The sequence below is a fragment of the Eubalaena glacialis genome, chromosome 11 (genome assembly GCF_028564815.1).
Source record: "Eubalaena glacialis isolate mEubGla1 chromosome 11, mEubGla1.1.hap2.+ XY, whole genome shotgun sequence".
Classification (NCBI taxonomy): Eukaryota; Metazoa; Chordata; class Mammalia; order Artiodactyla; family Balaenidae; genus Eubalaena; species Eubalaena glacialis.
This window is the reverse complement of record NC_083726.1, coordinates 4943673-4970889: the sequence shown is the minus strand read 5'-3', so window position 1 is coordinate 4970889 and position 27217 is coordinate 4943673. Positions and strand designations below refer to the sequence as shown.

The window sequence follows — 27217 nt, the reverse complement described above, 5'->3', positions numbered from 1 at the left end:
GAGGACAGCAGTCCACTCTCTCTGGCTATGAGCTCCCTTCCTGTGGGGCTGCAGGCCTGGAATCTGGTCGTAGCCTGTGTCTATGGCATCGTCCCGTTGGGCACAGCGTGGGCTGCATGGGCCGGGGGCACTGTGCCTCTGACGCCCGTTGGTGTCTCCTGACACCGGCCTCCCTCCGTGTGTGGCCTCAGCCAGCTCCTGGCCTCTGTCAGTCTCCACGTGTGTCCGGCAGATGTCCACTCCCTTCCGTGATCATCTGGGCCCCTCTGGTGCCCGAGCACTTTTGAGGGCACAGATCTGATCCCCCTGTGTCGGGGTCCCGACTCCGCCCAGGATGTGGTTGTCAGGTGAGTGGCTCGGGCCCGCAAGCCCCCTCCCCCCGCCCCCACACCTTCTACGCAGCGCCTCTTCTCCCCCACCCCCTCCTCGAAGCCCTTCTACTCCACTGCTGTCCTTTCCAGGCAGCCCTCCCCCACCGCCTGGCCAAATCAGAGCTCCCTGATGCCCTGAGCTTTGCCAGCATGAGCACACAGGCCAGCACCCCAATGCGGGGACAGAGCGTGGCCGGCACCGGTGCCCCTCCCCCTCCGCCCCCCACCAGCGTGCGCACCTCCCCGGCCTCCGTCACCGTGGGCTCAGTTGGCCTGGCTTTGCACGTGTAGAAATGGAATCGTACTGTGTATCTTCTTTCGAGTGTTTTTGCTCGATGACATCATGGGACGCACAGCCCCTTCGCACGGCGGCTGAGCGTTGCACCGACGCGCCCTGCACGTTCTCTAGCTCCCTTCACTGTCTGGGTCGTTTCCAGTTTGGGGCTGTCTCAGTGCTGCAGCTCAGAACATTCCAGCCATGTCCTTTGGTGCACAGATGTACACATTCTGCTGGGTGTGTGTCCAAGAGTGGAACTGTGGAGTCTGGGACATACAGATTTTGGTTTTTTCATTTTAAATTAGACTGCACTGTTTAAACATTGGTAGCTGTCACGGACAAGCACAGACTCTGACTTCTCCCCCAAAGTGGGCAGGTGCGGCCTCGATGGGCCAGCTCTGAGTGGCCACCCTGGAAAGGGGACTTACCTCTCCTTCCCTGGGCCCCCGTGACTCTTTGCTCTTTTATTTTATTTTATTTATTTTCATATTTATTTATTTTATTTATTTGGTTGCACAGGGTCTTAGTTGCAGCAGGTGGGCTCCTTAGTTGCGGCTCACTGGCTCCTTAGTTGTGGCACACGAACACCTAGATGCGGCATGCATGTGGGATCTATTTCCCTGAGCAGGGATCGAACTGGGCCCCCTGCATTGGGAGCGTGGAGTCTTATCCACTGTGCCACCAGGGAAGTCCCTCTCTGCTCTTGTATATCTGTTGCCAATGTCCTGGGTAAGAGCTTTGGAGTCCTACAGCCCTGCCCTCAGTGGGCTGTGTATCCGCCAAGTGACCCCCTGACCTCTGCCTCAGTTCTCCCATCTGTGAAATGGACATGGAAAATGGCACTTAGCTAATGGGGGGTTTTTTTTAAGAAGGTTTAAAACTTTTCTATATTCATAAAACATTCTTATTTTAGTTCAAATGACAATCTTATATTAAGAGCAATACAGGCTTTTGCAAAAATGAAAAGAGGACAAACATGGAAAAATAAATGGATTTATAAACCCTAATCATAGAACTCATAGAAACCAGCATTTCAAAAACACTGTTCTACGCTTCTTTTCACTATTAAAAAACTGGACCAAACTATACGTGCTGTTTTCACCCTGCATTGTTAATTTTTAAAAACAACTTTACTGAGATATAATTCATATAACATATAATTCACCAAAGTATACAGTTCAGTGGTTTTTAGTGTAGTCACAGATATAAGCAACCATCACCCCAGTCAATTTTAGGACATTTTCTTCACCTCCAAAAGAACCCATGCAGGGAATTCCCTGGCTGGCCAGTGGTTAGGACTCTGTGCTTTCACTGCTGAGGGCACGGGTTTGACCCCTGGTGGGGTAACTAAGATCCCACAAGCCATGCAGTGCAGCCGAAAAAAAAAAAAAGAACCCATGCTACTTTGCTCTCACCTCCCTAATCCCCCCTTCCCCCTCCACCCCCTGGCAGCCAATAATCTGCTTTCTGTCTCTATGGATTTGCCTATTCTGGATATTATAAATGGAATCATGTTATCTTTTGTGGCTGGCTTCTTTCACTTAGCATGACATTTTCAAGGTTCATCCATGTTGTAGCAGGTGTCAGTACTTCATTCCTTTTTATGGACAAATAATATTCCATTGTTTGGGTACTTACAGAGTTTTGTAAAGATTTGCACAGGTTTTGAAGCAGCATCCCAGGCCCAGGATAACCATGTGGTAACTCTTAGCTATAGTTGGGATTAGTAGCTCTGCGGGCATGAGCAGCTCTAAGTGATCTTTGCTGGCCTCAGGTACCCGCTCCGTAAAGTGGGTACAGGAGTGAGTGTGCGTATCTCTGAGGGGGGTGGGGAAGCAGGAACGATGCTGTCCTCGAAGTGCGTTGGCCCTGGAAGTGCTGTGCTCACTCCACATGTCCCCCCCATCCCACTGCCCTTCGTGCCCTGCTCCCCCAGGACGTGGGGCCGTTGGGGAGGGGGAGCCCCGTCTAGGTGCACCCATCGGGGGGCAGAGCCTGCGGAGGAGGAGATCAGATATAGGGGCCCAAACATGGGGTGGATGCCACCGTCCAGGGGTCTGGCTCCCGGGACCTCGAGTTGTTCATTGAGAGGCGATTCTCCCACGTCGGGGGGTGGGGGGGAGCGGGCAGGGCCGGGCAGGCTGAGCACCAAATGCCAAGGTGATCTGAGGTCTGGGTGAATCAGACGTGGCTGCTTTTTTTCTTGTCAAGAAGGGAAATTAAACAGCCAGCGGGCCACGTGAAGGGCATTCCTTCATTCCTCAAGCCCGGTGCACTTGTGTTAAATGCCCCCCGGGTTCCGTGTGCTTCTCCCTCAGGGCGTTCGAAGGACCCCATGCCCGGATCCTCAGGAGGTGGCATCCCAACGATGTCTCCGGGCCGCCCTGCCCCCCCGCAGAGCACGTCCGGGCTGGAGTTGGAGGAGCTGGCCGGAACAGGTAAAGAACGTTCTCTTCCAGCCCCATCCCGGGAGAAGGAGGTTGTTGGTGCCCATTTATTTTTACAGGTAATATATTTATGTGGCTCAAAAAATCTAACCCTGTAAAAAGAGGTGGATGACCCCCAGTGGACACAGGTCAGCCCAGCCCCAGAGCACGGCCTGGCCTTGCCGGGCTCTAGCCTGGTCCACACACACTCCCCTCTGTCTCTGTGCGAGGCTATCCCTGGCATTTGCTCACACCCTCCAGCTCTCTGTTAACCCTCCCGGTGGCCTCCTGGCCTCTCTGGACAAAACCCAGCTCGTCACCGTGGCTTCGAGGCCCCGTGGTCTGGCTCACCCTGGCCGCTCACCCCTGCTCTCCCTCTGGCCACAGTGACCTGTTACGCTCACCCCGCTGGGGACCCTCTCCTCTTTCTGGGACACTCAGTCCTCGCCCCGCCGGTTGTTTTATGCCCGTCCATCGTCAGGCTCTCAGTACAGACAACTCCTCGGGGAAGCCTGCTCTCCCCCGACCCTGGGGCACAGCGCCTGGTCCGATTCCTCATCTCAGTGGGCTGCACGGGATGGGGATGGGGCCAGCCTGCTGCCCTCTGCCGCCTGCCCTCCACTCAGCTGCCCAGGGACCCTAGTGGGGATGGAGCATATGCCCCTCGCTGACTCCAAGCCCCCAGCGGCTCCGGCTCCTCAGCATGACAGGTCCCTGCTCGGCTTCTCTGTTTCTCCTCGGGGACTCCCTGCAGTCACCTCATGGCCTTTGCACGTGGTTCCCTCCACCTGGATTCCCCTTCCAGCAGCTTCCAGCCTGGCTCCCTTCTTCCCCTCCTTCCCGCCTCTGCTCAGACCTGACACACTCGGCCCCCACTGCGGCCCCCCTCACGCAGCTTGATCTTTCATCAGCATTTGTCCCTGACGCCTGACATTTCTCTCTTGTCTGTTTCCCAGCCCCACCAGAAGGCCGCCCTTGAGGACAAAGTGCATGCGTCCCCTTGGGCTGCTGTAACAACGTCCCACCGCGTTAGTGGGCTAAATCAACACTGTCTGAAATGCGTTTCGCTGGGCCGGTCCGCACTCCCTCGAGGGCTCCGGGGGATCATCTCCCCATCTCAGATCCTTACCTTAATCACACCTGCAAAGTCTCTTTTGCCATCTAAGGTCACATGGTCTCAGGTTCTGGGGATCAGGACGTGGACATCATTGGGTGGCCTTTATTCTGCCCACCACAGGGACTCTGTGTTTCATGCTGTGTCCCTACTGTCTAAAACTGTCCCCTGCACGTGGGGATACTCAGTACATATTGCTAGATGACTGGATGGCTGAGGTGTGCCCTGCAGCCTCCCACGCTGGTCCCGCTCTGGGACCTGTCACACTGTTGATAAACAAGGGCCTTGCCCCGTCCACCCCTCCCCCGGACCTTCATGGGCTCAGGGGACACCAAGGAGTGGGGGTGGCCCTGAGACCAGTGGGTGAGAGGCCACAGGAGGCAGGCTGCAGACCATGGGAGGCAGCCTCACTTGGGCCTGTCCCCCCAGCTACAGATGGGCCACCCTGGGGTCGTGGGTGGGTCTCTCTGGCATGGGGTGTGGGTCTGAATCCGGAGGTCTCAGACCTGGCTTTGCATCAGGATCATCTTCAGAATTTGTTAGGAAAAGTCAGTGCTTCCTCCCAAACCCCTCACCCCACCCCGTCATGCCCTCTGGTGATACTAACTCAGCTGTTGTGACTCTCGACGCCAGTCTGCTGTGTCAGTCTCCTGGGGCGGCTGGAACATAGCGCCACTAACTTGAAGCCTTAAGACAATAGAAATGTATTCTCTCTCAGTTCCGGAGGCTAAAAGTCCAAAACCAACGTGTCAGCAGGGCCGTGCTCCCTCTGGAGGCTGCAGGGGAGGATCCTTCCTGCCTCTTCCAGCTCCCGGACCTCCAGGTGCTCCTGGGCTTGTGGCCGTGTCACTCCAGTCTCTGACCCCATCTTCGAGTGGCTTTCTCTCTGGGTGTCTGTGTCCTCTCCTCTTCTTATAAGGACATGTCCTTCGATTTAGGGCCCAGCCTAATCCAGTGTGACCTCATCTTAACTCATTTCATCTCTAAAGACACTATTTCCAAATGAGGTCACGTTGTGGGTTTCCAGGTAGATGTGAATTTTGGAGTCATACTATTCATCCCAGTACATCTGGGGGCCAAAGTCTACCCTCACCTGAAATTTGAAGTTTCTGTTCGTTTTCCAACTGAAAACATTTTTTTTTCTTTCTTTTTTTTTTGGGGGGCGCTCCACGCAGCCTGCGGGATCTTAGTTCCCCAACCAGGGATCAAACCTGCGCCCCCTGCATTGAGAGAGCGGAGTCTTAACCACTGGACCGCCAGGGAAGTCCCTGAAAACATTTCTGAAGGAACCTGGATTTGTTTTGTATGAACGAACCTCCTGTACTAAAATTAAACTTTGGAAGACAGCCCTTTTCTTTTTCTTTTTTCTTTTTTTTTTCTTTTTCTCTTATTTTGCTTAAGCTATACATATTTATTTATTTATTTATTTTTTAACATCTTTATTGGGTATAATTGCTTTACAATGGTGTGTTAGTTTCTGCTGCATAACAAAGTGAATCAGCTATATGTATACATATATCACCATATCCCCTCCCTCTTGCGTCTCCCTCCCACCCTCCCTACCCCACCCCTCTAGGTGGTCACAAAGCACCGAGCTGATCTCCCTGTGCTATGCGGCTGCTTCCCACTAGCTATCTGTTTTACATTTGGTAGTGTATATATGTCCATGCCACTCTCTCATTTTGTCCCAGCTTACCCTTCCCCCTCCCCATGTCCTCAAGTCCATTCTCTACGTCTGCGTCTTTATTCCTGTCCTGCCCCTAGGTTCTTCAGAACCTTTTTTTTTTTTTTTTAGATTCCATATATATATGTTAGCATACGATATTTGTTTTTCCCTTTCTGACTTACTTCACTCTGTATGACAGACTCTAGGTCTATCCACCTCACTACAAATAACTCAATTTCGTTTCTTTTTATGGCTGAGTAATATTCCATTGTATATATGTGCCACATCTTCTTTATCCATTCATCTGTCGATGGACACTTAGGTTGCTTCCATGACCTGGACAGCCCTTTTCTTACTGCTTCATAGCACAGTGACCCCGGTTTCTTCCCTTGACCCCAGCCACGGCTTCCTGCTGGCTGCCAGTGTCAGCATCTTACAAGAAGCCCTGAGTCAGTCTGGAGCTGGGAAATCAAGTTCACGTCCACACCTTACTGCCGATTAGCAGTGTGACCTCGGGCAAGTCATTCTCCCCTCTGAGCCTCAGTTTCCACTGCTGTCAGTGTGGAAGATACTCCAGCTCTCAGGTCTCATTTCTCTCCTTCCGTGGTGCAGTGTACACAGCAGAGGCGGGCACAGAGTGGGCGCACAGCAGAGGCGGGCACAGAGTGGGCGCACAGCAGAGGCGGGCACATAGTGGGGGCACAGCAGAGGCGGGCACAGAGTGGACGCACAGCAGAGGCGGGCACAGAGTGGGCGCACAGCAGAGACGGGCACATAGTGGGCGCGCAGCAGAGGCGGGCACATAGTGGGCGCGCAGCAGAGGCGGGCACAGAGTGGGGGCGCAGCAGAGGCGGGCACATAGTGGGCGCGCAGCAGAGGCGGGCACAGAGTGGGGGCGCAGCAGAGGCGGGCACAGAGTGGGCGCGCAGCAGAGGCGGGCACAGAGTGGGCGCACAGCAGAGGCGGGCACATAGTGGGGGCACAGCAGAGGCGGGCACAGAGTGGGGGCACAGCAGAGGCGGGCACAGAGTGGGCGCACAGCAGAGGCGGGCACAGAGTGGGCGCACAGCAGAGGCGGGCACAGAGTGGGCGCACAGCAGAGGCAAAGTGCATGTCCAGTAAAAAGACGTCAGGAGGCTCCCTCGCTCTCCTTCTTCCTCGGAAATACAGCTACTTCCTCTAATCCTTGTCGTCTGCTGCAGAGCTGCAGAGAGATGAGGAGGAGGCCGCTGCACTGGGTGCCATGAGAAGGCCCTCGGTGGCACCCATGGCTGGCCCGGACCCTGTGCTGAGCATGAATCACCCCTTCTATGACGTGGCCCGACACGGCATCCTGCAGGTGGCAGGTGAGTCCTAGTTGGGTGGTCGGTTCCCAGGAACACCACAGTGCCAGCCTTCCTGAGGGCCCTGCGGCGTGTGGTGGGCTCAGCAGGGCCGCTCACTCCAGCTTGGCTGTGCCCAGAGCGTGAAAACCACAGAGGAACAAAAGTACCTGCCAGTGTTTTGAAAACGCAAATGGCACAGCTGTTAGAGCGCCGCCAAGTGCTCTGAGTAGCCACTGGGCAGCATCTTTAAAGAGCGCAGGCCAGAATTAAACGGATTGCTTGATTAACCCAGGGCTGTTATGCTACGCTCATCAAAAGCGACACTCAGAAGGCGAGCAGCCCTACGCCCAGCAGTGGCCAGAGGGGAGTCTATTTTTTTTTTTTGAATTTTATTTCATTTATTTTTTATACAGCAGGTTCTTATTAGTTATCTATTTTATACATATTAGTGTATATATGTCAATCCAGAGGGGGGTCTATTGCATCGTTTTAATTGATCCTGAGGAATCAGGACCACTCCAGGTACACTTCTCACATGGGCAGCGTGTTAGTCAGGGTTCCCTAGAGAAACAACCAGTAGGCTATATAGAGGTATGTATCCGAGGAGATTTCTCATAGGAATTGGCTCTCACGCAATTATGGAGGCTGAGAAGTCCCATGATCTGCCCTCTGCAAGCTGGAGACCAGGACGCACGTGGTGTAAATCCCAGTCTGAGTCTGGGTAAGCCCGTGGCTTTTCCAGTTGGAGCACATGGTGAGAGCAGACCCCAGGGTTCCCTCCCTGAGGACCAGTCCTCTACCCCCCTCTCCTGGGCCTCACCTTGGTGTCCAGGTTTGTCCCCTCGGCCCTAACTCAGGTTCACACTCCTGTGTGGCCAGCAACCTGGGGGACGGTTCAGGACCTGGAACCCTTTTTCCTTCTCCTCCAGGAGGTGGCACGTGCCAATCCCGGAACCCCGCCCCCCGCAGGGGTCCACTTCAGGTGTACCCAGGCGTCCCTCCCCACCAAGGGCTTCTCCCAGGTGCCGCCTCCCCCACGGCTCAACATCAGGACCATGGCCAGAGCCAAAGACTCTTATCAAAAAGTAATGTTGAATGATCTCTCATTATTACCTTAAGGGACTGTCTATTTGGCCAGATGGAAACTTTGTAGAATTTTAAGTCTTAAGATAGTGTTGGGACTTCCCTGGTGGCACAGTGGTTAAGAATCCGCCTGCCAATGCAGGGGACACAGGTTCGAGCCCTGGTCCAGGAAGATCCCACATGCCGCGGAGCAACTAAGCCTGTGGGCCACAACTACTGAGACTGCACTCTAGAGCCCGGGAGCCACAACTACTGAGCCCACGTCCCACAACTACTGAAGCCCACGCACCTGGAGCCTGTGCTCCAAAACAAGAGAAGCCACTGCAATGAGAAGCCCATGCACCGCAAGGAAGAGTAGCCCCCGCTCTCTGCAACTAGAGAAAGCCTGAGCGCAGCAACAAAGACCCAATGCAGCCAAAAATAAATTAAAATGATAGTGTTGATTTAAATATTTTAGGGAATTCCCTGGCGGTCCAGTGGTTAGGACTGTGCGCTCTCACTGCCGAGGGCCTGGGTTCAATCCCTGGTCAGGGAACTAAAATCCTGCAAGCCATGCGGCACAGCCAAAAAATAAAAAAAAAAATATTTTAAAGAGTGGTGGTCATCTTCTGAAGCTCCAGTCTGGGTCCGGGGCTGTGAGCTCAGAGGCACATTAGATGTTGGAAGGCAGGGTGGGCAGAGGGAAAGTTCCGCCCCAGGATCAGAGGCAGTGGGAGGTATAATCTTAGAGGCGAGTGGCAGAGAAGAGAGAACAGAGGGACATGCCGGACCTGGTCCTGCTGGGTGACTGACAAGTCACCACCTTCACAGCCAGAGCTTCCCTCACAACCATGCAGACCCCAGCTGGGATTTCCTGCAGGACACAGACAAAACGAGTCTTCAAATCCCCTTTCACTCCTGCAAAAAACAGTTGGCAACCTTAAAATAAAAACCTAAACAAACTCCCACATTAGTCCCAGTGAGATCGCTGATGCCTTTATTACGCGTTTTAATCGTCCTTCATTCTCAGAACCGATGATGGATGGTGGTGGGCGTGTCACGGGTCTCAGCTCCGGGAATCATTTCTTTATGCATAAACAGGGCTTCTCCTGTCTCGGAGACAGTGAACAATGTTGTGTTGTAAACAGCGAGGGGAGAAGAAGGGGTCATGAGTTAAACCGATGCCTTGTAGAATTTGCATTTTATTGATAGTTTTCATTTCCTCCCATATATCGTCATCTTGAAGCCCGTTTCGATACACTGGCCTGTGTTGCCAGAGAGCAGCAAGGGTATCTACTCATCTTGACTGATGTTGTTAATGCAGATGCCCAGCGACTGCTCAGTGAGCGGAAGGGCTGGGGGTCCCGGGGCTCCCCACGGCTGCGGAGGAGGCCTGAACGCAGGGGCTGCGGGAGCGCGAAGGCCTCCCCACCCAGAACATGGGGTCCCAGGGGCAGAGGAGGCCGTGGAGGCCGGGCTGGGGGTGCTGCCCTTGAAGCCAGCCGGTGGCTCACTTGGCTTCTCTGGGCCTCTATTTCCTCACCTGCAAATGAAACAGCACACCTGGAAGCACCCACCATCCTGCCGGACACATGGTAACGGGTCACATTTATTGAGCATCTGCTGTGTGCCAGCTCTGCATGGCTTTATTCAAGCTGTGGATTTAGTCCTTCCTGCTCCGCACAAAGTCAGTTCTCTTATCCCCACGTTGTAGATGAGCAGAGAGGCTGGCCCAGGGCTGCCCGGCTGGTGCGCGGGGCAGGGGTTCTGTCCCGAAGGGCAGAGTGCCCAGCCTTGGCTCTTCCTCTCTCCCTCCCTCCTTTTTCACTTTTTATTATGGAAATTTTCAAATGCATCAGAGGTAGAGAGAACAGCATAAAGAACCCAATGTATCCACCGTGGCACTTGTTCTAAGCTGCATAAAAGTTTGTCGAATCTGAATAATGCTGTGATATTAGTTTGGCAGGACATTTAGAAATCTGTTGATGTGAAAGGAAAATGCTGTGAGTTACCCTTTCAGTTTTGGGGGAGGTAAAATGCCTTCAAGAGTAGCTGACCTTCATAGCTCAGCCTCGTGCAAGTGGATAGACCTTGCAAACAGTACGTGTTCAGTAAGTGCTTATCGAATGAAATCAGTGTTTTTTGTAAACAGGATGCTCATAGGGGAAAGGAACCAGGCCCAACGTGGGCGCTGGGCTTGCATCCTGTACGTCCCTGCCTCAGTGCCTTTGCACATGCTGTGCTCTGCCCAGGGACCCTCCCTACTTTCGTTTGCAGATGGCAGGGCAGGAGGGGCTCACAGCCTGGCCAGAGCCCCTCCTACCCCATTGCTGGCTGAACTGAGTCCAGACTCCTCGGGGGGGAATTCATCATTCTGACCCTTACCTGCCTGTTTTGCCCTTGTTTCCACACCCCATCCATTCTCTGGGCAGGAGCACGTCCCCTCGCCTGGCCAGCACAGAGCCCCCTCATCAGCAGTAGGTCTGAGGTGCCTCTCCCTCCGCCACTGGCAAACTGAGAAACTGTGGGTGGGAGGGAAGCGGGGCCCGAGCGTATGGGGAATGCACTGACCTCTGCTGGAGACCTACTATGTCCTGGCGTTACCCAGAGGGATCTCATTCTTGGACACCGGGTTACCTGGGTTTTCTGAGAGCCTGACATGAGACTTCTTGTTGGGAATTTCCTGCTGCTCACCCTTGGTCCGGGGGTGGCCATGCTGCCCCTCTCTGGCAGGGCATCATGTCTGCGTGCCCATCCCCCCATCTCTGTGAAGCTCTCCACGCCTCCCTGGGTTCTCCGTGTCCGTGGGGCGCTGGGCTGCTCTGTTCCCGACGTCTCTCACTGCCACGGGGTGTGGGCGTTCAGCTTCCCGCCTCTTCTCAGGTGCCCGCCTGAGGGCAGGGGCACTCGACCGCAGCCAGCAGGACGCTGAGAGGATGGAGGGTGGGTGGTTTTGGTCAGTGAACCTCACTCTTCCCTGCGACCCACCGCACTGGGCAGCTGCTCCCCATGCCCACCGGCCTCCCGGCCCCTCATCCACCGCCAGGCCATCATCACCTCCCTGAGGGGTCCTCGGTGGAGCCCCAGCCCGTGTCCACAGCCCCACCCAGTGCCCCCCCTGCCTCCTCCTGTGTTCCTTCCCCAGTGAGTGGCCCGGCCACCCAAGCTCTCTGCGGGGGCCTTCTGGCTCCCCACCCCCCATCGCTGGCCTGCAGGTCTCTGTCTGCCTCCCCCCACTTCCTTCCACCGGGCAGTCTCCACTCGGGACATCCTGCTGTTGGCCGTCCTCCAGCTGGCATCTGGGCGGGCCTTCCAGTGAACCCCCGATCGTGTCCCTGACCCTCCTTGCGGGCTCCCCAGGGCCCCTAGCCCTCCTCGTCCCAGTAGTCTCGTTCCCTCCTTCCCACCACCGTCTCTCGTTTGGGCCCCGAAGCTGGGAGTAGTGTGTCATGTCGGTGGTGTGCCCCATCCGAGGCCCTGGTTCCTGCTGCTTCTCTCCCTGCATCCCCAGCCTGGTGGGTGGAGGCCCCTCTGGCACAGCGGACAGTGGGCTGGGGTGCAGGGTCATGGGACACTGCAGTAAAGAATGTGTCTGGCCTTTGTCCCAGTTCCCGGGAGGTAGCCTCTCAATCCTTGGAATTTCCCAAGTGATAGGAGTATCTTAGTGATTCGTGACAGTTTATGTTAGGGGGTGACTCGTGCAGGACCCCTAGATAGTTATGCTCACGAGACGACTCTGGGTGGGGCTGCTGTGCGGGAGAGACCCCGCCAAGTGACTAGAGGGTTGGGGCTTTGTGGCCTCGGGGGCACTGGAGACCAAGCTCAGTAAACCAGCTCAATGATTTAATCAGCAGTACCCATGGATAGAATGGATGGATGGACGTGTGGATGGACGGATGGATGGATGAATGGATAGATGGACATGTGGATGGATGGATGGACGGACGGATGGACGGATGGACGGATGGACGGATGGACGGATGGATGGATGGGTGTGTGGATGGATGGACGGATGGATGGACGTGTGGATGCATGGGTGGATGCATGGGTTGCTGCATATTGATTGGATCATGATTCGGCCAGTCATGCCTATGTAATGAAACCCCAACAATTGCGCTGAACACAGCGGCTCAGTGGAGCTGTTTGGTGGTAATGGTGTGTGGTCGATGTCCTGACTGCATGGGGAGCGGGCACACAGGTTCCATGGCCAGGACCCCCGATCCCCCACCCGACTCCCCTGTGCATCTCCCTTCTTGCTGGGTCCTGACTTGTATTCTTTATAATTCTTTATAATAAAACTAATTGTAAGTATAGCGCTTTCCTGAGTTCTGTGAGTCAATGAATTATTGGTTGTGAGGGGGGTAGTGAGAAGCTCCGAATCTGTAGGCAGCTGGTCAGAAGCTGGGTGGCCTGGGGACCCCTGACACATAGCTGGTGTCTGAAGTGAGGGCCGGCCTGGGGCGGACGGCGGCCCCCACCTGTGAAGTCACTGCAGATGTGGACGTGGCTGATGGAGCCCTGGCTGGTTCTCAGAGAGGGGTTCGCAGAGCTGGGCAGACACTCCCCCCACGCCATCCCTGTCCTTTCCCCTGGACCATGGGGCCAGGCAGGGGCCATACCTGGTCTTTTTGCTCCAGAACTGGTCTTCCGTTCACCAAACCATTTAGCACGTCCCCGAGACTCTCCACTTGGTCTGATTCCAATGCTAAAAATGCTCCTAATTCTTTTGTTTTCGACATTTTGACGTGGATGTTGACTTCCCTTTCAGCCCCAGGGGCATTCAATTCCATGTTCCTTCAGTAGCTGCACAAACAATTCCTATCTTCAGAAGCAAAGTCGTCCTTTTCCCTTCCCTCTCGCAGATGAGCACAGGCTCAGGTGAGCCGTGGAGCCCTGGCTTCCAAGATTTTAGAAGCACTGTTTGGAAAACACTTTGTACTTCCAGGCATAGCCATCGAAGGTTTTTGTGCCCGAAAATGCCCATCTGGCAAGGGAAGCAGATAAATGTGTGGGTTCCAGGGCAGCACTTTCAACAGAAGCTTTCTAAACAAACAGAAACCATGACCGGAATTCTCAAGGAACCCGTGGAAAGGCCGCTGTCTTTGGAAACCGAAACGACTGTCCAATTCTGAACGTGCCAGTGGCTTGCAGGCTCCTGGGAGAAGCCGACGTGTCCTAAATCACAAACAGCTGTCCTGGCCGGGCAGCCGGCGGGACTCCGAGGGCATGTGATGTGTGTGTGTCTGCACGTGTGAGCGTGTGCACACGTGTGTGATCTTGACTCGCCCTTCTGAGCTGGGCGGGGGTAAGGATGCTCTGCTGTCATTCTGCTCATTTTAAGTAAATGTCTGAGAACAGTTGTGAATACTTGTCCACTGTGAGTTAAAGTGAGTTCAGAATCGCGTACACTTCTGGAGGGGCACCCTTCTATCTTCTCCAGTTCTGATACTCTTCCTATAGCCAGTCCTCCCATCAATCAGTAAGTGACTGCTGGACGCCATCCGAGCCACAGGCACGGGCAGCAAGCGTGTGCTCTGGGGATGCAGGTGGTGGTGCAGGTGACCTCGGCTAAGGTACCCAGAGCGTCAGGTAGTAGGTGCCCGTCCGGCATGCGCTGCCACCACCTCACCTCAGCCTCCCGTGCCTCTTGGCTCAGGTGGGCTGGTCCAGAGGCTGCTGTTTTTTGGGATCGCCCCCAGCTGTGGCAAGAGACAGCAGCCTTGGGTGTCGGTGCCGGGACCAGGGCTCAGGGCTGTCTGCCCTGCAGGGGAGCACCGCCTCGGAAGACGAGTCGTCACTTTCTGCCGCTGCCGGATGCCCCGCCTCTCGCGAGCCAACCACAGGCGGCTGCTGGGCTAAGTCTGCCCTGTGCCCCCTCCACGCCCCGCCTTGCACACACCCCCTCCCTAGGCCGCCCTCCCCACCCCACTCCTGTGTGTGTCCCCCTCCCTGTGCAGGTGCCTCTCCGTCACTCTCAGCACGGAGCGGTTGTGCAAGGTCAAAGGCTAACAGACTGACCAGCAGGTCCCCAGGCGGATGTCACGTCAGTGCCAGGTCACCAATCCACCCGCAGGACTGTTGTCTTCTTCCCCCGCCTCGGGTGGCTTTAGGTCCACAGACTTAACTCTGGACTCAGGGCCCTTTTATTTTTTAATTAATTTATTTATTTGGCCACACCACGCGGCTTGCGGGATCTCAGTTCCCCAACCAGGGACTGAATCCCTGGCCACGGCAGTGAAAGCCTGGAATCTTAACCACTAGGCCGCCAGGAAGCTCCCTCAGGGCCCTTTGAGGCCTCCGCCCTCCCTCCCTCACGGCCTCCCTCTCAAAGCCACACAGGCCGCCCTCTGCACTTGCTTCATTTCCTGCTGCTCAGAAGGCAGCGCCTCCCACTCACCTGCCGTGGCCTCAGCTGCCCTCACCCCTCCTCCATCCTGCCCCGCTCTGCTGGGTCTGTGCGCCTTGTACAGCCACGCTGCTCCCGGGGCCTCCTCCCTGGCCTGGTCCCTCCGGTGTCCTGAGAGCTGGCAAAGTCCCGACTGCAGCCCAGAGTCACCCGGGTGAGCAGGCGACCTCAGGTCTGGTGACAAGCTTGGCCTGGGGAGGAGGGCAGCTCCTGGTCCAGGGCCACCGAGGCTGCTTGAAATCAAGCGAAGTGCCCTCCTGCCCAGCAGCTCTTGCTGGGGGTCGAGTCCTCGCTCAGGTTACCTGCAGAGGCCAGGCGCCCGTGTGACTCGTGTCCCACGTTTGGGACATTCTTGCGCCCGTGGGGCTCGTGTGGGTGCTCCGGGCCTCGGACTGTGGTCCCTGACAACGTGCCGATTGCGTTTCACTCAAGCAGCCTAACCCCAGCCCAAGTCCGGGCATCCCTGGAAATGTTTGTGTCCCCTTGTGAGGGACAGAGAGGAGGAAAGGCTGGCCCGGGGCAGACTCGCCCGCTGCTGGGCCGGCTCGGGGGCTACAGCGCCGGGAGCTCTGCCAGGGCTGCTTCCAAACCCGCTTCCTTCTCGACCATGGAAGCCCCGCTTGTCCACCACAGCGTGGTGCCCAGCGGCCGTGGCCTGGGGCCCACAGCTCAAAGCGAACAAAGGCACAGTTGGATCATAGGAGCATCTGGAAACCTTTGGGCTGCTTGTTTCACGAGAATCCCCCTGACCCAGGCATCCGACCTCGTTTGTTAAAGAATCTTCCAAGAGCTGCTGAAGATAGAATGGCGACAGCAAGAGCCTTGCCGGTAGGAGATGCCCAGAGGGTCTTTAGCCACTTCTGCTGCCGCGTGATGGGCTTGGCCGTGGAATTCGCAAGGCGAGCCAGAATCCCAGGCGGCCGGTTACCCCGGCCGGTGAGCTGCCGTCCCAGGAGGCGCTCCCCTCCGCCCCTCCTCCCAAGCAGCTGACTCTGCCCTCAGCCCACTCTGTGTTTACGGGGCACACAGGACAGAGGATGCCCGCTCCCGGAGAACTCGTATCCTGCGGTCCTCTGAGATTGGGCACGTTCCGTTGCCAGATGATTCCTTTTGCGGCATCAAATAATCCATGACCTGTGGGTCACCTCTCACCGAGGGTACCACTGCTGGGCCAGGGATGAGTTGAGCATTTGTTTTCTTGTAAAGACAGACGTACCCCCGACAGACAGAAAGCAGGTGGGGTTACTGGCAGTGGCGGGGCAGGGAAGGAGGGATGATCGCCTAATGGGTATGGGCTTTCTCTGGGGCAATGAGAAGGTTTTGGAACCGGATGCAGGTCGTGATTTCACGATGTTGTGAATGCACTAAATGTCACTGAATTGTTCGCTTTAGGATGGTTAACGTTACGAATTTCACCTCAATCCAAAAAAAGGTACCTCTGACAACAACAGATACATTGTGCTCTTTCCATGCACCTGCCTCAGAAACCTTCACCACCAGATGGAAGTGGTAAGCATGGCCGCTGTGAACAGTTGTGTAGGTTGTCCACTGCCCAAGGGCATTGACACGAAGGGCTCCTAGCAAGCGGGTCTTTTCTCACCCAGCGCTAGGAGGCGTCTGCCTGGAGGAAGGAGCACCTGTTTCTACTTGACTCAGAGGTGCTCTATGGGCTTCTCGGCCGTGATAGGATGAGCCCTAATGCTTAGTCTTTTCTATGGCTTTTCGGGGAAAAAGTGACACCATGGACATCATCCTCCTTCTTCCCATCCAAGTGGGTGGCTTTCCTGTGGCCAGATGTGCGCTCCTACTTCTGAGATGGGTGAAGAAATCAGTCCTTGTCCTTGAAGCTCAACCAGTGATTTAGTTCATGACTTGCACGCATGCAGACATGTTGAGATCCCAAGAAGGACTCGGCACGTTGTGGGCAGAACCCAGGGGCAGGGGAGAGGTGCCTGCTTTTACCATACGTGTCCAGGGTGGATAAGGGAGCCAGGCAAGGACATCTTCCTAGTTCTCCTTTCTTGAAAAAGTTGAGAAATGCAAGCGCGACCATCCTTTCAGGAATGAGGAGGCATTCTCAACGGCTCAAGGACTCTCTGTGTGAAGTCAGAGATCTCCATCTGGGTTCCATCGGGGAAGGATGGGCTCAGTGAATTGTGCCCCGAGGGCTTGGTCCAAAGGACCCGTGCCCGGGTGAGTCTGGGCATTGAAGTTGCTTCCACATCGCCAAACCCAAACCACGTACTGCGTGAGGTCAGCTTCGCATCATTTTTACATCAAAGCCGATGATGGCTGGGGGTACGTGGCTTTCTGGGGGCAGGACAGTGTGGGTCAGAGAGTGAACTCCGGAGCCAGGCCGCTCCCTTCGGATCCTGGCTCTGCCCCTGACTGGTTCTCCTCTGCCAGCCTCAGCTGACTCCTCTGTAAAATGGGCATGTTAGTACCTGCCTCATGGGGTTGTTGTGAGGATTAAATAAATGGGTAAATACGTGCAAGGGCCTGCAGGTCACATAGTCAGTGCTTTGGATGGAGGGTACTCTGACGTTGTTTAGAAATCAAACCAGCTAAGGAGACGCTGACATCCTTTTGAGCAAGGAAAAGATCCCACTGCGTTGTCCCGGCCATGCAGGCGGCCGAATGCTGGCAGGCGGCGGAGGCTGCTGGGGTCTTCTCCTCACGCAGTTCTGGGGATGCTGGCCCGCCCGAGCACCCAGCCCACACTGTGAACCCCAGAGCTCCGGCGGGCCGCGTTTACACGGCTCACGGTGAAGGCAGCTGTGGTCCCACCACAGACTTGGAGAAGCCAGGCCTGAATTCCTGGAGCACCAGGCCGGATTAATTACAGGATGCGCTTCTAGGTAATGAATGACTCGGGCGACGTGACATGCGAGAACTTGGCCGGACCAGCTGGAGGTCGGGAGCCAGAGTGCTGATGGGCTCAGGAATGGCCCTTCTGCAGCTCATCTACAGGTGGACGGATGAGGCCTTTTTAAGCGGGTCACGTAGGCACGGCCGGGAAGGAGCAGGGCTCTGCAGCCCTGAGAAGCGATCACTGGATTTGTAGAGCTTATCCTGTGAGGTCAAATGACAGAAGCCAAGCAGAGCCAGGATCTGCTTTCCAGTAAAAATAAAAAACGTTAGCTAATCTGGAAAGAAGGAATTGCTTGCTTCTAGAAATACAGCAGAACAGCAGGGAGTCTGACGTGGAGGGACTGAGTTAGTCCCGGGTTGAATCCCAGTTCATCCTCTGTGTTAGTTTCCTGCGGCCGTTATAATAAATTACCCAAAACTGGGTGGCGTGAAACACCAAATTTATTCTCCCACGGTCCTGGGGGCCAGGAGTCTGAAAGCAAGGTGTCCTCAGGTCTGCAGTCCTAGAGGGAGCTCCGCCTCCAGGGGAGGATCCTTCCTTGCCCCTTCTAGCTTCTGGTGGCTGTCGGCCACCCTTCACCCTCCCGGGCTGGTGGCCGCATCCCTCTGTACTCTGCCTCTGTCTTCACATGGCCGTCTCCCCTCCGTGACTTTCCCTCGTCACAGCCATCTTCTCAGGATACAAGCGATGGCAGTTATCACCCTCCCGTATAATCCAGGATAAACGCCTCCTCTCCAGATCCTTATCTTAATCACATCTACTAAGACCCTTTTCCAAGTAAGGCCACATTCATGGGTTCTGGGGATTTGACGAGGATGTCTTTCGGGGGCCGTATTCAGGCTACCACATCCACTCACTGGCTGTGTGACCTTACGTAAGTTACTTAATGTCTCTGAGCCTCAGTTGTCATCTAAGAAATGAGGACTGGGCCCCCGCTTCATGTGGATTCTGAGTGTTGCCCTGGACATGTCCCCAAATGGCCTGGTGCTGGCACCCACTGGGTGACCATAGTTTCCATTATGGGGAAGGCATATTTGGTTTCAGCGATGGTGAGCTTTTCATAACTGCATCCTGTGCTTTGTGCCCAGGTATTTGAAATACACGCTGGACCAGTACATGGAGAGCGATTACACCATCGTCTACTTCCACTATGGGCTGAACAGCCAGAACAAGCCGTCCCTGGGCTGGCTCCAGAGCGCCTACAAAGAGTTTGACAGGAGGTGGGTGCCCTCCAGCTTTGGGGGGGACATCAGGGTGCAGGCCGAGTGAGGGGGAGGCTCAGGTGACAGGAGGGGTCACGGCTGTGCAGTGGGGGAGGGCGGGATACCGAGGGCCAGGAGGGGTGTTAGGTTGACCTCCCTTCAGGGCCAGGGGCCGCTGTCCACCGTTGTCATCTGGGGCAGGGTGGGCACACACGTTCTGAAAGGGCTAGACAGTCAGCGTCTTGGCTTTGGGGACCACCGGGTCTCTGTCACAACCTCTCGACTCTGCCATAACGTCTGGAAGCAGCCGAAGACCATATATAAACAAATAGGCAGAACTATTTATTTATGGACACTGCAGTGTGAATGTCATTTTCACATATCATGAAATATTATTCTTTTAATTTTTTTCAACCATTAAAAATGTAAAGCCATTCTCAGCTTGTGGGCTGTACAAAAGCAGGCGCAGGCTGGATTGGGCTCAGGTACCCTAAATTACTGACCCTGATCCAGTGACTTGTTGGCAAAGAAATACAACAGTACACTGCCCTTCAAGTACCTTTCCACCTGCGCAGCACTTTACAGTTTGCAAGGGGCTTTCTGGTGTCTCGTGTCAGTGAGATGGACACGTGTTACAGATGAGAATACATGGGCCCCAGGCGGCAGGTATCTCCCCCAGGTCCCTCAGCAGGTGTGCAGCAGGGCTGGGACCCCAGCTGAGACCCCGTCCCCCCTCCTACTCTCTCACCCCGTGCTTGCACCACCTGGGGACAGCCTGGAGCTGGTGGGGTTTTTCCCTAGTGACGTCTTGCATGGCAGTCAACTTTGCAGTGTATTTGGCTAATAGGTGGCCCTGCTGGGCGTTAATGTTGAAATCCTGGATTCCTCTGGCTTTTCCTTCTTCCAAGTCCTTTCAAACCTGTACGGGAAATCTTCCTAACAGACATTTGAGTCAGTGAAACAGTGGCAGGCAGCGCCTGATTTCCCACAGCCCTGCCTCCTGACTGCCTTTCGGGTCCTGCTGTCACTGTCGATCAAACCTTTAGAGGAATTTCTTGGTTTTCTGTCCTCTGTCGTAGGGAAAGTTTTGTTGCTTCACTTTGCAGTCATGTATCAGGCACTGTATGTGCTGGCCCTGCGGGGCAGTCAGAGACGACCAGGCCCCAGCTCTGGCCTCCCCCATGAGGCCTTCCTGGGTTGTCCCAGGAGAATCAACGGCCCCTCCCCTGCAGCCTCACTGTCCCTGAGCAGACAATGTACTTGCAAAACAGTACGTTTGTGAACAAGTCTGCCTCCTGTATCTGGCTGCAATCCCCTGACCCATCTCTGCATCCCTTGGACGTGGAAAAGGGTCTGCACGTGGCAGCCTCTCGTTAAATGTTGGACGGGAGGATGGAGGAGAGAGGTGGGGCCAGCAGTGAGTACCAACCTTCCAGCTGGGACAATCAGAGAGGCTGCATGGCGGAGGCAGCCTTTGAGTGGCCCCTAGAGCGATGGGCAGGCCGTTGCTAGGTGGCAGACACAAGAAAGAGGAAGGTGGGCTGAGGCTCTGTGGATGGGAGGGCTAGACTGGAGGGTTCACACGGGGAACCATGGGGGAAGGCGGCAAGGGGTAGGGGGCGTGCTAAGGATGCCAGGCTTTGTTTGGGAGGCAGTGGGGAGCCAAGCAAGGTTCTTGAGGAAAAACAAATGACATGTTCAAGGTGGCCCTTTCCAGAAGCTCAGCCTGACAGCAGAAGGATATGTGTATGTAGCCCTGTCTTGAGCTGAAACAGATACATTTTCAAATGGAAGGAGGCGAACTTGTTCTGTGTCTCTCCCACACCCCTCAAAGGTGGTCTGGGGGCCGGGGTAGGATTACAGACCTTGGCTTGATGGAAGCCAAAAGGAGGGGCATCCTAGGCTTCAAAACCATCTAACAGTGGAGTATCTGCTGGAGGCAGTGAGTTCCCCATCACTGAAGGTATGTAAGCGGCTCTCCAAATCGAATTTGATGAGCTTTATACAGGAAGGATTTTCCATCCGCCATCCCTGCAGCCCGGTGGGTTTCCTGCATCCTTTTCTGTTCTCTCTGCTGTTGACCTCTCATCTTCTGTTCTCATTGACTGTTCTGCCAGGTTGCTCCTTAAAGAGAGAACCATCCACACAGGAATGTACGTGACCCCCTTCCAGGAGTGCTCGCCTTTGCTAAGGAGCTCCTGCCATGGGTGGCGCCTGAGGGAGGCCACCTTCCTGTAGAGATGGACTTTGCGGCAGCTGTGCTCTGGGTCCCTGGACCACCTGGAAGTCACTGCAACTGCCCTCCTCCGAATCGCAAGCTTTTCTTTTTGTAATTAATTAGTATTCCTTTGGGAGATACTTTGAGACTATATAAATATCCTGCTCCTCATCAAAGTTTTATGTGCTAGCTGTCGCCTCCATTGCCATTTCTTGGCTTAAGTATTACTAAGATGGGTGCCAAACGGTGATTGGGACTCTTAATTGGCATTTTACTGTAAGGAAGAGCTTTCCCTTCTGGTTTATTTATATCAATATGGACATGTGATTTCCCATTCTATTCAATGGGTTATAATCCATGACTATATTTATCTTAATGCTCAAATTGTTCAGATTTGGCCAGGTGGGCTCCAGCCTGTCTCCTGTGTCCCTCAGACACGTCCCCATCCCTCCGAGCCCTTCCTTTACTTTCTAGAACAACGAGATGCTCCAGGCACACCTTACATTGTCCTCACCCAGCCTGGGAATCCGCCATTTCTCTGGGGCCCTGGTTCCTCTTAGGGGAAGATGCTCCTAGGGACATGGCCCTGGAAGCAGTGTGTTAGCTGCTGTCGGGGCCTTAGGGCTCCCAGGCTAGTCAGGGGACAGTTGGTGTGTGTGTGCGTGTGCGTGCGTGGGCATGGGTGTATACATACACAGACATACGTACACACACACATCGACACTGGTCTTCATGTTCACACTTACCTATTCCTACTGGTACCTGTGCGTTCACACCGACATCTATACTAGTTCGTGTCCTGCCCTGCAGGGTGGGCTCGTTCTGGTTTTCTCCCTTTCTGCATTTGGAACGTCTCGTCTCTGACCATGAGAGACTGGCTCCCGCGGCCCTTACTTGGCCCACATTTGACTAATCTGCGTGGCCGCCTCTCACTCACTGAGGCTCTGTCACCGCTCGGGCTGCCCTGCCCCCGCACAGCTCCTGCCCATGCCCCCCTGCACTGACGCCCGCGCCAGGCCACTGTCACCGCCACCTTCCTGCTCCCACACGTGGCTGCGAACGTTGGGTCCCCCCTCAGCCCTCTGGCTCCAGTGCTCGGCCACCACCGTCCTCACCCTGCCTGGGCCCAGACACCTCTCGCTGGGGCTTTGCCACTCCCTGCCACCCCCCTTCCCCAGTCTGGCTTACTAACCAGCTCCTGGGGGGTTGCGGAGACCGATCTGTAACGTTTGAAGATTTCCACGGTGTCACTCCTGCCACTGTGGCCAGTTCCAAGCAGCCAGCGTGACCCCACTGGACAGAGACTGACAGGAAACGGGTGGCCATCCCCTTAGTGGGGCTTCCGTCCCTTGGATGCAACAGGCAGAATAGCCCAGGGGCACAGGGAGTAGTAAATGTAGTAAAGTGATCAGAAATTGATGAGGTTGGAACATTTATGACCTTTGTGTTTAATATGATTTACTTAATAGTAAGTTGATATTATTTTTTAATAAATTTATTTATTTATTTATTTTTGGCTGCCTTGGTCTTCGTTGCCGCGCGCGGGTTTTCTCAAGTTGCAGCGAGCGGGTGCTACTCTTCATTGCGGTGTGTGGGCTTCTCATTGCGGTGGCTTCTCTTGCTGCAGAGCACGGGCTGTAGGTGTGCAGGCTTCAGTAGTCGTGGCGCACGGGCTTAGTTGCCCCACGGCATGTGGGATCTTCCCTGGCCAGGGCTCAAACCTGTGTCCCCTGCATTGGCAGGTGGATTCTTAACCACTGCGCCACCAGGGAAGCCCCATAAGTTGATGTTATTGAATGACGGCTGTTTTTCACAACTGGCTCCCCAAATTGCTGGAATTCTGACAGTCGGCTCTTGTAAGTGGGAAGGGCTGGCTTGAGGGTCCCTGGCTGACCCCAGTGTGGACGCCCTCCTTGGACAAGGACTCCCTCCCTGCCAGGCCACCGGCCCCCTGCTGGCCCTAGTAGGCCCCGATGTGCCCACTGCCTCCCTCCTGCCCTGGTGGATGCCAGCCTACTTGGCTTGGCCTGATGGCTCTGGACTCAATTATTCAGGAAGGAAGGAGGGAAGCAAGCTAAGATGGGCCTCGTTGAAGTGGCTGCCTAGTGCTGTCGCGTGGCGGGGGGTTGGCCGTGGCTCCACCCTCGCCCGGGGTCAATTCCCAGCAGAGGAGGGACTGTTGCCAGGTTGCCGCTGAGTTTGTCCCTGCCCCCAGCCCCAGCGTGAGCGCCTGTCAGTGGGGGCTCTGCACACTTTGCAAACTGTAAAGTGCTGTGTGCACACTGCCAGTGGCGGGCATGGGGTCCTGATTTTCTCCTTCTGTTTTTGGTTCCACGTCCTTAAATTGGCTGTCAAGAAACAGAAGGTTCTGAGACTCACCGTTGAGGCCACGGCTTTGCGGTTATTCAACTCAGGGTGTGTCTGTGTCTTCGTGCTCTGAAACCATCTCACTCTCCCACCTTAGGTACAAAAAGAACTTGAAGGCCCTCTGTGTCGTGCAGCCCACCAACTTCATCAAAGTCCTGTGGAGCATCCTCAAACCCCTCATCAGGTACGGGCCTCTCTCCGTGGGGATCTGGCCGGGGGGCGGGGGACGGCCTTCCCCGTCCGGGCACTGGGGAGGTTCTGTCTCTGGGTACCCGCCTACCCCGTGGCTATGGCGGGTCGCAGGGCTGATGGTCATGGACAGGAGCACCGGCTCCTGCGCCTGGCATTTTAAATCCCCCCATGGCCTGAGCACCCACGTTATGTATGCACCTGTGTCGGGGGTCCTGAGACCACCCTCAGGTTCAGAGGCTCCTCACGAGGACTCCCAGAACTCGGGAAACTGTCCCACTCACAGTTCTGGTCTTTACAGAGACAGGATCCGGGTAGAATCCGGGAAAGGCACGTGGTGGCATGCGGGCAGCCCGGGCCCTGTTCCCCGCTGCTCCCCGTCTTCTGCGGGGGGCAGGGGGGATCGCGCAGGCCGGCTCAGTCCCCTGGCCACGACGTGCGTCTGGAGCAGGGTGTGGCTCACCCCGGAAGCTGGCCTGAGCCCTGTGTCCCATCACTTAGACGGCTACAGTGTGGCCCAGGGCCCCGCCATAAATCACATTGGCACAAACAACCCCAGGCCCAGGTACAGAGATGCTGTCATCAGCCAGGACATCCCAAGGGCATAGGGGTCACCTCCCGGGAGCTGGTCAGGGGTCGTCCTCTCTTTGAGACGAGCGAGTTTGGGCAGCCCAGGCCCGCTGAGTTGGCCCTTCCCCACACACGCCCGACAGAAAGCCCGAGCCGTGGCTTCAATCTGCCTGCTTCGCATCCTGACTCTTTCCTCAGGACGATTTCTTCCTCAGAGTCAGGAAGCAGCGGCGGGAGTGGTGAAGCCACAGGGGCTCTGCCAGGGCCACACGGCACCTCCTCTTTCCCTCCATTTTTTTTTTTTTAATAAATTTATTATGTATTTTTTTTTGGCTGTGTTGGGTCTTCATTGCTGCGCGTGGGCTTTCTCTAGTTGTGTCGAGCAGGGGCCACTCTTCGTTGCGGTGTGCGGGCTTCTCATTGCGGTGGCTTCTCTTGTTGAGGAGCACGGGCTCTAGGCGCTCGGGCTCAGTAGTTGTGCCATGTGGGCTCAGTAGTTGTGGCTCGTGGGCTCAGTAGTTGTGGCTCACGGGCTCTAGGCGCTCGGGCTCAGTAGTTGTGCCATGTGGGCTCAGTAGTTGTGGCTCACGGGTTCTAGAGCTCAGGCTCAGTAGTTGTAGTGCACAGGCTTAGTTGCTCCACGGCATGTGGGATCTTCCCGGACCAGGGCTCGAACCCCGTGTCCCCTGCATCGGCAGGCGGATTCTTAACCACTGCGCCACCAGGGAAGTCCCTTTTCCCTCCATTTTGACTGTATGCACCTGGCACAAACTGTTTGCATGGCACCACACCACGATAACGAGGCCCACAGACGCGGTTTTCGCACAGCGGCTCCGGCCCTGTGCCTGCCAGAGGGAGGGGCTCCCAGTGCAGGAGGCCCCAGGGGGGCATGAGAGAGGTTGGGACACTCAGGTGAGACCTGTGTTGGAGTTCTGACGCCCAAGCCTGTAGGATAAGCTTGTGTCGTTTTAAGTTGTTAGGTTTGTGATTGTTACAGTGGCCACAGGACCCTCATGCACCTGGCCTCTCCGCGGGCCACTCTCGCAGCCTTCGTACTCTGGCACCGCTCAGGGTCTCATCGACCCGCTCGCTTCTCACTTAGCGAGCGAGTACACACGTACCCACGCTCACACGTGCGCACACACCCCTTCTGTGACCCCAGATCGCTGTCCAGGGCCCGAAGCTGCCTCCCGAGCCCCCTCCGCTCTCTGGGCCAGCTCCGGGACTTGAGCAGGGACTTACCAGAGGAACCCCGTGCCCCCCACTGCCCACCTCAACATGCAGACTTCTGAGCCCTGCACACGCGAGCAGGTGTGTATTTTCCAGGCTACGCAGAATCCCCGCTTTGACGAAGGGCTTCTGGGGAGCTCTGAGATGCTCTTCCTGTTAATAAATCCTGCTGCAACCCTCAGGCCAGATCGGGAAGCCGTGGAAGGCTTAAGTCCAATCTCCTTCTGGAACTGAAGCTTCTTAGGAGGTGGTGCAGTCGAGGTCCGAGGGCTGCCCCGCCAGGGGTCTGAGCCCTTCCTTATCCCAGAGAGCCTGGCCGCGTGGTCCCAAGAGAGGGTCACGCGATTCTGGCATCTACAGGCTCCACTCGGAGAATTCCTGGAACAGTGGACTTGAGTCAGCTCCCGTTTAACACTGGGAGCGATTTTTGTGGCCAGAGAGCTCATTTCATTTCACTAGAATTCCCTGCCCGCTTTCCCACCCGGGTGCCTGCGCTGCAGACACACACCTGCTGGGAAGGTGGACTTCTGTTCTTCTGTTTAGTTTAACCAGGACCAGCACACTGGTGCCGTAGCAGACGAAGCGAGAAAGCCAGTCCTGGTTACCCTGCTGCCCAAGAAGATAGTTCAGATGTTCTTCTGTTTACTGGAGCTGTTATTCATTCACCTTAGAAAAGCTCCAAGATTCCTAGAAACCTGTAAAGTTCTTGGGGAAAAAACCACCTGCTTTTTGCTGTGTTGCAGTGTGGCAGCCTAGGTGACATGGTGGGTCTGGAGCCAGACCTCCCGGGCTTGCCTGTGGGCTGCCCTCGACCATCCGTCACCCTGGGCAATAGATGCCACCTCTCTCTGCCTTGGTTTCCCCTTGTGGCTGACGATGCCACTTAAGTCACTTTATCCCTGTAACAGTTCACTGACTTACTACACGTGGAATGTTTAGAGCAGGGCCTGCTGGCAGATGTTCACTGTTAGCTGCTAGTGTTGTTTTAAAAATTTTTTATTATCTTTTTGTGATTAATTACAATATTAATTACAATATCTGTGATTAATTAATGTACCTTATGTGCCAGACACCCCAAAACAATCCTATGAAGTCAGCTGTATTTTCCCTCTTCCAAAGGAGAGGAGATTGATGCTCAGAGAGGTTAAGGAGTTTGCCTGAGGTCACACAGCAAGTCAGGGCTTGGCTGGCATTCCAACTGAAGCCTGTGTGGTTCCCTCTCTTATCCTGCCATGAGGGGACTGCAGGGATGAGGGTTGGGGGTCCTGGGACTCCCCTGCCTGTTGGCTGTCACGTGGCTCCCCACCTGAGCCCTGGAGTCCTTCATTGAAAGTGGAAGAAGTGGACGAGCCCAGTGGCTCTCCACCGCCCACCCACCGCCTGACACAGACCCTCTGGAGGAGGGGCTGACGATTCCACCGCACACCCGCATTGGGATCTCCTGGATGGGCTGCGAAGAGGCCCTTCTCTGGGTGTGAGAGGCAGGAAGGCGGCCCTGCCTGCATCTGCGGAACCTGGTGTCCAGCAAATGCCTGGCTGGCTTGGGGTCGGAGGGGGAACAGGCAGAAACGCAGAGAGAAAGCTGAAGGGGGCTCCTGTGCGGGCGGGAGTTTGCACGAGGGGCTTCCCTGCAGCTCTAAAGCCCACACCTCTGTCCCCGCAGCCGGCTCATGCCAGGCCCCCTCTGTCAGTGCTGGTGGCTAGGGGCCTGGGCACCCGGTCTGACTCCCCCTCAGCCACTAGGGGGAGCCGGTGCCCGCGGTTCGGCCTCCCGTGGGCTCTGGGCTCCAGCGGGTCTGAGACAAGACACCTGTTTTGGTTACGCGAGGTGAAGAGGTTCTAGAGAACCTGCAGGGCAGCGGAGAGCCTGGGCTGACGACGCAGCATCACGCACTCGAGACGTCCTGGAGAGGGCGCATCTC

At 55.7% G+C, this 27217-nt stretch overlaps 1 protein-coding gene across 1 annotated transcript in view; it reads left to right on the top strand.

Moving 5' to 3' along the window:
* Nucleotides 1-7056: 7056 nt before the first annotated feature.
* The window catches only part of ARHGAP8 (Rho GTPase activating protein 8), a 38614-nt gene continuing 18453 nt past the window's right edge, over nucleotides 7057-27217 (top strand). The window contains 4 exon segments of the mRNA XM_061206615.1: nucleotides 7057-7200; nucleotides 14009-14093; nucleotides 18605-18739; nucleotides 23404-23496. Of these exon segments, the coding sequence (XP_061062598.1) occupies nucleotides 7098-7200; nucleotides 14009-14093; nucleotides 18605-18739; nucleotides 23404-23496 (416 nt within the window). The 5' untranslated portion in view covers nucleotides 7057-7097.